The sequence below is a fragment of the Struthio camelus genome, chromosome 1, assembly GCF_040807025.1.
Source record: "Struthio camelus isolate bStrCam1 chromosome 1, bStrCam1.hap1, whole genome shotgun sequence".
Lineage (NCBI taxonomy): Eukaryota > Metazoa > Chordata > Aves > Struthioniformes > Struthionidae > Struthio > Struthio camelus.
This window is the reverse complement of record NC_090942.1, coordinates 151,948,071-151,959,120: the sequence shown is the minus strand read 5'-3', so window position 1 is coordinate 151,959,120 and position 11,050 is coordinate 151,948,071. Positions and strand designations below refer to the sequence as shown.

Below are 11,050 nucleotides of genomic sequence, written 5' to 3'. Positions count from 1 at the left end.
CCCTGAAGCCATCCCTTCCCCAGGCTGAAAAAGCCCAGCTCTCCCACCCTCCCCTCAGGGGGCAAGTGCTCCAGCCCCAACTGCCTTGGTGGCCCTCCACTGAGCTTGTTCCAACTACTCTCTTTCTTTTGTGCACTGGAGGGCCCAAAACTGGACACAGTACTCTAGATGTGCTCTCACAAAAGCCAAATGACTAATTGCTTCCCTCTATCTACTGGTCAAACGCCTTTTAATACAGCCCTGATCAGGAACTTACCCAGTTAAAAACACACACACACACACACACACACAAATACACATTTTTTCAGGACTGTTTTTTAAAGACAGATGAGTTGCCACCTCTGGTTCAAACAGACTGGTGCCAGCATAATGGAGATGTATCAAGCCATGGTTTAGGACTGAGCAATCAAAGAGGAAAGGGAAGATGAAGACAGGCTTGAGCAAGTACTGGGGAATTGCAACTGGCATGCATCCACCAGGCAGGCTTGCTATGCCAGACCTGGGTTATCATAACAAAAGCTCTTCTCTTCCTAAGAAAGTAGTTGCTTAATACCTTGTGTTTTCTTCCCATAAATGACTCCACCTACTGAAAACAAATACCCCTCTCCCTAGGGTGCAAACACCAATGACTGCACCACTGGCTTAAATTCATGATTTCAGTAAAAGGTGCAGATGTTCAGATCATCTCTCATGACCCATTTCTGCTTTGTGACATCCTGTAAGGCAAGGTTGAAAGAATACTTTATCTGATCAAATAGCAACAGTGTGTAACAGTGGTACTTGATCCACCTCCTTCAAAGTTTTTTGGATTCATCATATTCAACCCCCTTTTTATTCAAATTAATTATTCAAAATAAGAATATCTTGACCCTATTAAAGAGGAAATCATAAATGCACCATTGGAAGCATTAAAAAGTTACCCATACTCATTTGAATGATTTCCTTTGAACACATTTGGAACCAGACAATGCTGTATTACAGCCCAATGAAGTCTAGTACCTGCTACAATAAAAAATGACAACAGAAAGAATTCATGATTGCAAATTTATTACATGGAACAATAAATTCCAGACAACTGAGTCACATAATAGACAAACTGCCCAACAGGAATTTTCTTTTCTTTGTATAAAGCAAGTCAGTCTGGTAAATGGACCCATGAACTTCACGCTCCGTGGTATTCTGAAAAAAATTAACACAAGGACATTTCTCATGTTAAGGTGTGGATATGAATGTGATGTTGTATTCAGTGCTGTATGTCCAGTCATTCCCAAAGTTGGGAGTGAAATAGTCTGAAACTCTAGCTCCAGAATATTAAGGCAGGTGAAATTTGAAAGTTTGGGTAAGTGGTCAGATCTATTTTTTGTACTCACTCATGAATCCTTCCTCCTCATACAGTTCTCCTCCCTCCACCATACCCTACCTCAGTAGGGCTGAACACACAGTGTTCATCTTACAGCCTTCATCTTTATCCATATCTTTCATCTTGTGGATAAAATTTATGGCTATATGTAAGGCCAGGACATCATTATAGACAAATGGTTTCCACATTAGCCCTTACGTGAGGCTTATTTGATAACAATAGCAATTCTGATATCATCAGATTACTTTACACAAAGTATTTGGATGTTACTTTACTCTAATTGTTGTTGAACTGTTCTGCTGAAAAGCTATAGGATCACTTTCTGTTTGTCTGTTTGGCTTATCTTTCGGGTGTCGCCTTGTACTTTCAGCTACTCAGAGTAACAGATTTGGGAGCACTAGGGACCTGCAAGTTCATCCATTTTGTGTATACTGTACATGCAGCACTCAACCATTTTTCATACTAGTTATGAAACATTTCCCGCATACATATGGGCCTAAGAACACAAGAACAGCTATCCTGGCTCAGACCAAAGATCCATCTAGTTCCACACATTCCTTTTGGCAGTGAGAAATGACGGATGCTCGGGGTAGCACCTAAGACCAGGGCGTGATTGTAGCAATGCTACTCCACAGTACTCTCCCAGCCTCTGGTTCCTGTCTTTCCAAAATGATTTAATCTTGCACGTACAGCAAAGGTGTTCTTTACTTGTCAGTTTTCCATGCAGAGTTTCTTTGCTATCCTTCTGTCCTGTCCCAAAAAGCAGCCCTTCCAGTTGGCTGTCAAAGCAAGTCTGGTGTTGCAGACAGGAAAGGATGATTTTTTTATTTTGGAGGGGTTAAAAGATTGGAAGAAGAGAAGTTGAAAGAGGGGACGCATGTATGGACTGTATTGTCCATTTTCCCATTAAAGCTCACTAAGACCTTAAATAGGTCCTTTCTAAGGTAGATATGTAAGAGCTAGGTGATACTATCAGAACTCACTGTTCTCCTTCCTTGCATCTCCACCCTTGCTCTTTCTAGTCAGTATTTATGCAAAACAAGGTCCTAATCCTGACGTGAGCATGACTCCCCTCTGCACGCAGAGATCTGTATTAGTGGCTTCTCATGCAGGATTAGGGGACTGTAGGTCTCCAGGAACAGAGATGAGACCACATGTTTATCACCATGAACGACCTGGCAACCTTTGTACTCCAAGTACAATTTAGACACTGGAAAAAAATGACTATTTTTAAACTTTACCATTTCTGTCCGATTTCTATCACTCTGCAGAGGACGAAAGTTCCTCCTTAATGAGCATCTTCTGAAGAACAAGGAGAAAACAAGCCTTTTGTCAAAGGTGTACGCTGTAAGCCTCTTGGCACAGAAGACAGCACCTCTGCCCAGATAGCTCAATGACCATATGAAACACCTATGAGGGAATCTAGGTTTGTAACATGATGCCACTCTGTAACCCTTTTTGTCACGAGAGTCATTATTACTGACAAAACAAAACAAATTTATTGTCACTTTTGGATGGCCTACTCACCACTGCTTTCGATAGTTCTTCCATTTCGAGGCTGAAGAATATAATTAGATGGTCATACAGAGGTATCGCACATCAGATTCATAAGCACACCAAAATACATCTCCCATCATGCAGATAGAGCAAATAGCAAGGTTGTGGTAAGATTTCCTACAAGGGGACAATGTGTCAAATACCAGGGGGATCTACGCAGGACGGATTTTGCCTTTGAATCTGGGAAGTCTTTGCACAGCCACTGTCCCAACAGCTAAACATTCTGACTTTAATTATTCTCGTTAAGTATCTTGGTCCGAATGCATCAAGTAGGTACTAAGTAGGTGCCTAAAAAAGAGCATATATATGCCACCTCTAAAGTACCTGCTCAGACATGTTTGAAATTGAACTAAAATTTAAATGACGGCTGAACTGGGACTCTGGTTACCTGTCAAGACCTCCTTTTTAATAATTTTTTTTTCACGTTTTGAAGATGTTAATAAAAATTCTTCGATCTTAATCACAGGCTGCATCTAAACAGGCATACCCTGTGTTACAACATGCCATAGTTCAGCAAGCCAGTGGGTGAAAACAGAGTGAAAGATGATGTCCATAATATTGTTTTGGCTTTTCATCCTGCTATACAGGGCACCACTGCTTACTAACCAGACCTATCAGACTATGTTAACAGTCAGCTCATGCGTATTTTTTATCTATCTATCTGGAGAATTTACTATCTGTGCACGTTGGCAGTCTCAGAGACACAAGCAACATACTACTTGCTATCTTTCAATGGTCTGGCTCAAGATACAACATTTGCAGAGTTATGTCTCCAAACAAGTTAATCCATTACTACCCCAGATCTCCTCATCTCATGGTCTTTTATTTGATCAAGAGCTTTCTAACCAATGGCTCCCAAAGCTTTTCAGTAAGGGATGTTTAGCCTCTACTCAAAACAGGGGCAGTAAGAATTTGTGAAGATAAATAGTTGCTCATATATGGATATATAATATTTACTGTTATTCAGATTTTTTAAAAGGAAGAGATTCAGATACCCTGAAAAGGAAAAAGGGCCGTCCCAGCGTCCCATGACTATTCTGCAAAATAAAACATAAACCATCAACAAAATATTTTAAACTCAATTCCATACATCTGTTGACAAGTTTCAGTGTCATTCCATAAGAATATCAATAATTCAGGGCCTTTTTTGGCAGCATGCAAGCAACTAGATTTTGCTAGTTCCCAATGCCCATTCATCTGGAACGCTGATTAAAAATCAAAACCCAAAAGGCATTGTCAAGAACTATCCTTTCTGTCTAGTGTAAATATATTAAATTATCATAATTTGAAATTCACAGGCTTTAGAAAATGTATAAAAGGAAGTTTTACACATGGTGGATTGCTTTGCAGAAGCAGGGTCAGCACAGCTCTCTTCTTAACCATTTCAAGAAAACAAGCTAACTAAAATAAAGCAGCAAAGTAGACAGGGGAAGGGCCAGGCTCCCCTGCCCGTTGCCATTTGCTTGGCGTTACATTTACATACCTTCTTTGTAAACTCTGCTGTAGCAATCTGTGATTCCTGCAAGGTGACAGTGTATGTTAATCAAGATGCTGTTATTTCTTTGTTTTTTCAGAATAATCACCTACCCCTGGTTAAGTTGTTCCAACCCATGTAAGAAAAGACAACAGCATGCACATCACAAGACAGCTATGAGAACAGCAGCAAATGGACCTGTTTAAAGACTTATTTTAAATCCTACTTGAACGAGCTTTAGCTCATCATTTTACATGCTTTCACTGCCACAAAGCAGAGCATAGTTGTGCCCTGGGGGACCTAGCAGAGCTTGCACTGAGGAGAGCACAGGAGCACCATCCATTAGGTCTGAGTTATACTGATGGCACCTCTCTTGTTAAAATGCAGCTGCTCTCCACCTTTCAGATCGCCCTCGGTTTTGAACCCGGTCATGACCGCTGCTCCTAAGCTCTGCCCCTGCAATGTGCATTCTCTAGCAAATTGCTCATTTGCCTATTCAGGAACAGAAACTTTCACCATGACTCCACTGGGAACAGGCTGAGCTCAGCATCCAGGAAAGTGCAGAGCCGGCAGTGCAATATGCCTGAGGAGCTCCTGCGAGGTTTGGGATCCCCTCTGCTCACGGCATGGCTGCCCTGAGCTGCCTGCACCTGGCCTGGTCCCCCTGGGATGTGAAGACAGAGGGGGAGAACATGAACAAAGGATGTGGATGGGAAGCCGGAGAAGGAGAATATAAGAAGAAAGAAAGGAGCAGTCAGGACGCAGGGTATAAGACAATAGAGGTGATGGTAATGTAGCTGGATTTAGATGCTTTGTTCCCCTAAAAACACCATCTACAAGATTCACCAAATGATTCAAAATTGAAACTAAATATTCTATTTAGTTTTCCCAAAAGATTAAGGAGTTCTCCAGATGGTATTCATATCCCATTAATGTCAAAAATGCTACTGACTTTGATTTTCATGGTGCTAAGGCATCATTCCCACCCTTGAAACACAGTCTACCTTTTCTAATCTAGAACTCTGATTCGATCAAAATAAAAAAAAAAACCCACATATATAGAATGACGTAGAAAGTTCAAGTCCAGCTGAAATCCACAGCGTATCGTAACTGTTTCACTGGTAGCACTGTATATAGACTCATGTTTGAAACGTGTTCAAGATTCCTCGTGGGCTGAGAAAGTATAATTTTGTGTTGTAACAGATTGGAACAGCTGGGCAAAAATTAGCATTTTTTGCATAGCTCTTTTTTCCACATCCAAAATTTAGATTTAATCTGCCATTTGATCAGACCACACCTGGAAATGCAGCAGACATTAGTCTTATCTCTTGAAAGGATACTGCATGAGATCCAGCTCCCAACCCTGAGGACTCAGAGCACAGGGTGAATTTTTGGCAAAGTTAATAACTAAACTACTAACCAGGAAAAGGGTTTCATTCAAAGTTACTGGATGATTTTGGATGTCCCATAACTAGCTAAGTGCAGAAGCAGATGGTCAACACTGAACTCAACACCTCTCCTAGATATTTGACACGGAAGTATTAGGATTTTTGTGTAATAAACTCTACAATAGAGTTTTCAGGCTGCTTTAGGAAAACATGCTTGGAATTATAATAAGCTAAAGACACTGGCAAGAAGAGATAGTGAAATACATTTTAAAATACTTTCTATTATTGTCTTGAAGGCTTTACTTGTGATTTGAGAAAACAGAGGATTCAAAAACTCTACAGTTGTATTGGCCTTTCCGACAGAAGCTAATCATACCTAAGAAAGCCAGTATGCATTTTCTTGGAAAGGTTTTTGATTAACCAGTGACGATTTTAAAAGTGCTATAAAGGAAAGCTGACATTGGGCCAGGTCCTAATGTGACTGACTGAGAAGGAAGAGCCCTCAATACCTTCTGGACTTAAGCTTTCGGCTCTGATTCAGGAGTGCAGAACCTAAACACAAACGGAGTGGTAAAATCAGGAAAACAACTCATATACTTTTCTGTTCAGCATGATCTTAAGTACCCTGTTGAACCAATACTGTGTCTTTTGTTAGCATATTTAATCCTATGTTATCCAAAAGTGTAGATTAGGTTAAAATACTGACCCCAGTTGTAAGTGGGTATGTTGCTTCTTGAGCTCTACGTTGGTGAAATAAAAACTGCATAAGAACAGCAATTTGATATATAACTTAGAGTTCAGAATTACATACAAACTGCTAATGAGAAGAAATGCTATTTCATATGCTTCCTAGTTACTCTCCTACATCTCCTAAATCATGATGATATTAGATTATACTCTATCATTTGGAGAGAAATGCTAGGAAGTTGGTTTGGGGGGAGCTGCTTTCTAGGTTTAAAGAAGGGATGCCTTTAAGTAAAAGAAGCAACTACACCTTACCTCATTTGTATGCATGCTGTTAAATATGGAATAACAAAGATCCAAAACAGTACTGGAGATCTGAAAAATCAAATAGTACTTTAATACACATTTGTTGATAGGATGTGATGTACACAGTTCTACAGAGAACAGGCTTGATTCCGATCTCAGTACAATTTAAATTGAACACGATTCCAGTAGAAGAACTGAGAGCAAGGTAAGACTTACTGAAGCTGTTATGAGATGAATAACTAAAATTTCCTATGAGGAAAATAGATATAATATTAATAATGTTGTCAGTATAGTGTTGTGCTGTAAAGGGACTTAAATCACAGTCTCTTATACTTAAAATACATTTCCTGTGCTAATCTTTTTAGAATTAGGCTTGCTTTTTTGGACATATTTTATCTATATTCATTTTCACCTACAAACATCGCAACCAATCAATCAGTACTATAGTGTACCTATCTATAACCATACACTGAAATAAAGAACACAACAGGAGTTGTTCACTATAAGTTTGACCCAGAGCCTAGTATGTTTAACAAGGATAATTTTATCATTTTCAAAGAACTGGAAATAATGTGCCTGCCCCACAGTTTTAAATACTATGAATCTAGTCAGGAACATTTTTCATATAATGTATTAAAATTAGTATGGTCTGTCATACATTGGTAGGATAAGTGATCAAGTGCCAGGTCTGTGCTGAAGCTGATTACAAGAGCTCTTTCGATAGGTTTTATCTCAGGACTCCAAGAGAGCAATGGAGAAAAGATGGTTAAACTGGCACTTTCTAAAAAGAGCAAGAGGTCCCGTGCTCACTTCCACAGGACTTGCTTAGGCAAGCGATCACATGAGACAAGAAATAAGGACCGCTTCAAAGGCAGTAAAGACACCTGAACAACTGGCTCTGGGAACCACTTTCCACCAATCACAGTTTACAGAACTGAAATAGTTCAGAAAAAAAAAAAAGGGCACAAAATGCTCAGCGTTTCACGAGAACCATAGCTTTGCTTGGAAAGCTATGAAGCTTTTCTGCACCCTTGGTGAAAACGACCCGTGGCCATGGTATCCAATGCTCTGGGGCTGCTCGTTCAAAGTTACTCAGCTGTACAAACTGTTTGCAAGCTCTGGGCCGGAGACACCGCAGTGGAAACGAGCCGTGAAGCCTCCCGCTGGCTCCCCGCTCTTGCAGAAAACCCACCCCCCGAGCACCGGTGCAGCGGGGATGCAGGCAGGATCCTGCCTCTAACTCCCCCGTTACTCCACGGCGCTTTTTCCTTCGGGGCTGCCCACCCCGGTGGTGGGCAGAAAAGCCCATTTTTCCGCCTCGAGGGCTGCGCACACACCACGCCGCCGGTTTACCTGGGGATGATCAGACAGTTCCATCCACTGACTGAAACACAGCGCCAGTTGCTTAAAAAGTAAAGACCAGACATTAACAGCGGGGCTCTCCTACCTCGGGTCCTGCGTCTTAGCTCGGGGGGAGCTGGGACTGGTCCGTTCCTGGCTTCCGCCGGCCCCGGTCTCCCGGTCTGCGTGCGGCTGGGCATCGTGCTGCCGTGCGCGTACGTCCCAGCCACCTCTGCAGGCAGCAGAGGGGCTCAGCCTCCCTCGGTCGTTTCCACCCACCCAGGGATTTTCTCGCTTATTTCCCTCCTAGGGGCACGTCTCATTTCCCGGCTTGCTTGGGCAGTCGGGAGCGGACAGGCGCTCTGCCCTGCACTTTAAGCGTGCATTGCCTTCAGGACGGCCGATACGGAAAAAAAGAAGAAGAAGAAGAAGAAAGACGTACCTGGCTTTTGGGAAGGTCCCCGCCGTCCGAGTAGCGAGAGAGCGGCTGGGGAAACCCTGCAGGGGACACAGCGGCGTGTACAGAGATGCAGACGGGCGCCGCGGAGCCCGCACCCGACGGGGCGCCCGGCGGAGCCGCGGCAGCGCCGCTTGGGCGGAAACGCCGCTTTTTAAGATTTGGGTTTTTTTTCTTCCCCCTCTCCTCCCTCCTTCCCTTGCGGGCAGCTATAGCCACCCGGCGGGGACGTACCTGAGCCCCGCGGCAGGGCGCAGAGGCAGCAGGCGGCGAGGAGCCAGGGCAGGGCGGGCCGGCGGCCGGCGCGGCGAGGGGGGGGCGGCGGCGGCGGGGCCATGGCCGGGCGGCGGCGGCGGCTCCCGCGACTGGGCGGCGCGGGGGCCCCGGCGGCGCCTTTATGGGTCCGCGCCGCCACCGGGGCGCGGCGGAGCCAATGGGCGCCGGGGAGGCCCCGCGCCCCCACCCGTCCCGCCGCCCTGCGCCCCGCTCCGCGCTGCCCCCGTGCCCGCTTCCCCCCATCTCCGCTCCCCGCTCCCCTGTCCCGCTCCCCGCTCACCCAGTCTCCGCTCCCCCACTCCCCGCTCCTGCATCCCAGTCTCCGCTCCCCCACTCCCCGCTCCTGCATCCCAATCCCTGCTCCCCCACTCCCCGCTCCTGCATCCCAATCCCTGCTCCCCCACTCCCCGCTCCTGCATCCCAGTCTCCGCTCCCCCACTCCCCGCTCCTGCATCCCAATCCCTGCTCCCCCACTCCCCGCTCCTGCATCCCAGTCTCCGCTCCCCCACTCCCCGCTCCTGCATCCCAATCCCTGCTCCCCCACTCCCCGCTCCTGCATCCCAGTCTCCGCTCCCCCACTCCCTGCTCCGGCATCCCAATCCCTGCTCCCCCACTCCCCGCTCCTGCATCCCAATCTCTGCTTCCTCACTCCCTGCTCCGGCATCCCATTCCCTGCTCCTCCACTCCCCGCTCCTGCATCCCAGTCTCCGCTCCCCCACTCCCCGCTCCTGCATCCCAATCCCTGCTCCCCCACTCCCCGCTCCTGCATCCCAATCTCTGCTTCCTCACTCCCTGCTCCGGCATCCCATTCCCTGCTCCTCCACTCCCCGCTCCTGCATCCCAGTCTCCGCTCCCCCACTCCCCGCTCCTGCATCCCAATCCCTGCTCCCCCACTCCCCGCTCCTGCATCCCAATCCCTGCTCCCCCACTCCCCGCTCCTGCATCCCAGTCTCCGCTCCCCCACTCCCCGCTCCTGCATCCCAATCCCTGCTCCCCCACTCCCCGCTCCTGCATCCCAGTCTCCGCTCCCCCACTCCCCGCTCCTGCATCCCAATCCCTGCTCCCCCACTCCCCGCTCCTCAGCCCAATCCCCGCTCCCTCATTCCCTGCTCCTGCATCCCAATCCCTGCTCCCCCACTTCCTCCTCTTGCTCCCCCAGTCTCCGCTTCCTCACTCCCTGCTCCTGCATCCCATTCCCTGCTCCTCCACTCCCTGCTCTTGCATCCCAATACATGCTCCCCCACTCCCTGCTCCTGCATCCCAGTTTCCGCTTCCTCACTCCCTGCTCCTGCATCCCAATACATGCTCCCCCACTCCCTGCTCCTGCATCCCAATACATGCTCCCCCACTCCCTGCTCCTGCATCCCAATACATGCTCCCCCACTCCCCGCTCCTGCATCCCAATCCCTGCTCCCCCACTCCCTGCTCCTGCATCCTAATACATGCTCCCTCACTCCCTGCTCCTCAGCCCAATCCCCGCTCCCTCATTCCCTGCTCCTGCATCCCAATCCCCGATCTCCGCGCCCTGCAGCCCGCTCTGTGCTGCCTCACTCCCTGCTCTCCACCATCCCCGCTTCTCTGCTCCCCACTCCTGGATGCCAGTCCCCAATCCCCTGCACCCCACTCCGCAATCCTGCTCCCTCATCTCCCACTCCCCCGCGCTCCACTCTCACGCCCTGCTCCACACTCCCCCATTCCCTCCTCCTGCCCCCCACACCCCCATCTCCCATACCTGGCTCCCCAGTCCCCGCTCCCACTGCTCGTTCCCACTACCTGCTCCCTGCACCTCGCTCCCCACTCCCTGCACCCTAGGCCCTGCTCCTCGCTCTTTGGTCCCCGTGCCCCACTCCCTGTTCCCCTGCACCCTGCTCCCTTGCTCACTCATGCCCTGTTCCCGACTCCAGTGCCAGAGTCAGGATGCAGCTTTCCCCAAGGTGGCCAGGGACAATGAAGTTTGCTCATTTTTGTTGTTCTTTTGCCAGAGGAAGTCTGGAAAACACCTAAACAATTTAGCCCTGGGGAGTCCCAGGCTTTAGCTGTAGTTTCATGGACACTGGTGGAGCTTGAGTATTGGCCACTTGTTTCTAAGCACTTTTGAAACCTTGGCTTGTCAAACAAGTTGTTTTTCTAGATGAGGGGAGAGAGAGGAAGGACAGAAGAAGCCATGCAAACATGAAGGGACTGAGGTTTTTTTATTTTTTAACAGA

General features: G+C 47.2%; 1 protein-coding gene across 7 annotated transcripts; it reads right to left on the bottom strand.

Moving 5' to 3' along the window:
- Window positions 1-1,032: 1,032 nt before the first annotated feature.
- NMS (neuromedin S) lies at window positions 1,033-10,784 on the bottom strand. 7 transcript variants are annotated; one of them, XM_068924506.1, is made up of 9 exons: window positions 10,725-10,784; window positions 8,553-8,608; window positions 8,123-8,173; window positions 6,779-6,838; window positions 4,401-4,436; window positions 3,913-3,954; window positions 2,888-2,918; window positions 2,602-2,662; window positions 1,107-1,179 (listed from the first exon to the last, which is right to left on the bottom strand). In XM_068924506.1, the coding sequence occupies exons 1-8, from the start codon at window positions 10,726-10,728 to the stop codon at window positions 2,649-2,651; spliced, it is 294 nt and encodes a 97-aa protein (XP_068780607.1). In that variant the 5' UTR covers window positions 10,729-10,784; the 3' UTR covers window positions 1,107-1,179; window positions 2,602-2,648. The 7 variants fall into 7 exon arrangements, 6 of the variants coding, with proteins under 6 accessions (XP_068780632.1, XP_068780601.1, XP_068780623.1 ...); XM_068924516.1 differs by having other exon boundaries at window positions 2,602-2,659; XM_068924531.1 differs by lacking the exon at window positions 8,123-8,173 and having other exon boundaries at window positions 1,033-1,179.
- Window positions 10,785-11,050: the final 266 nt, after the last annotated feature.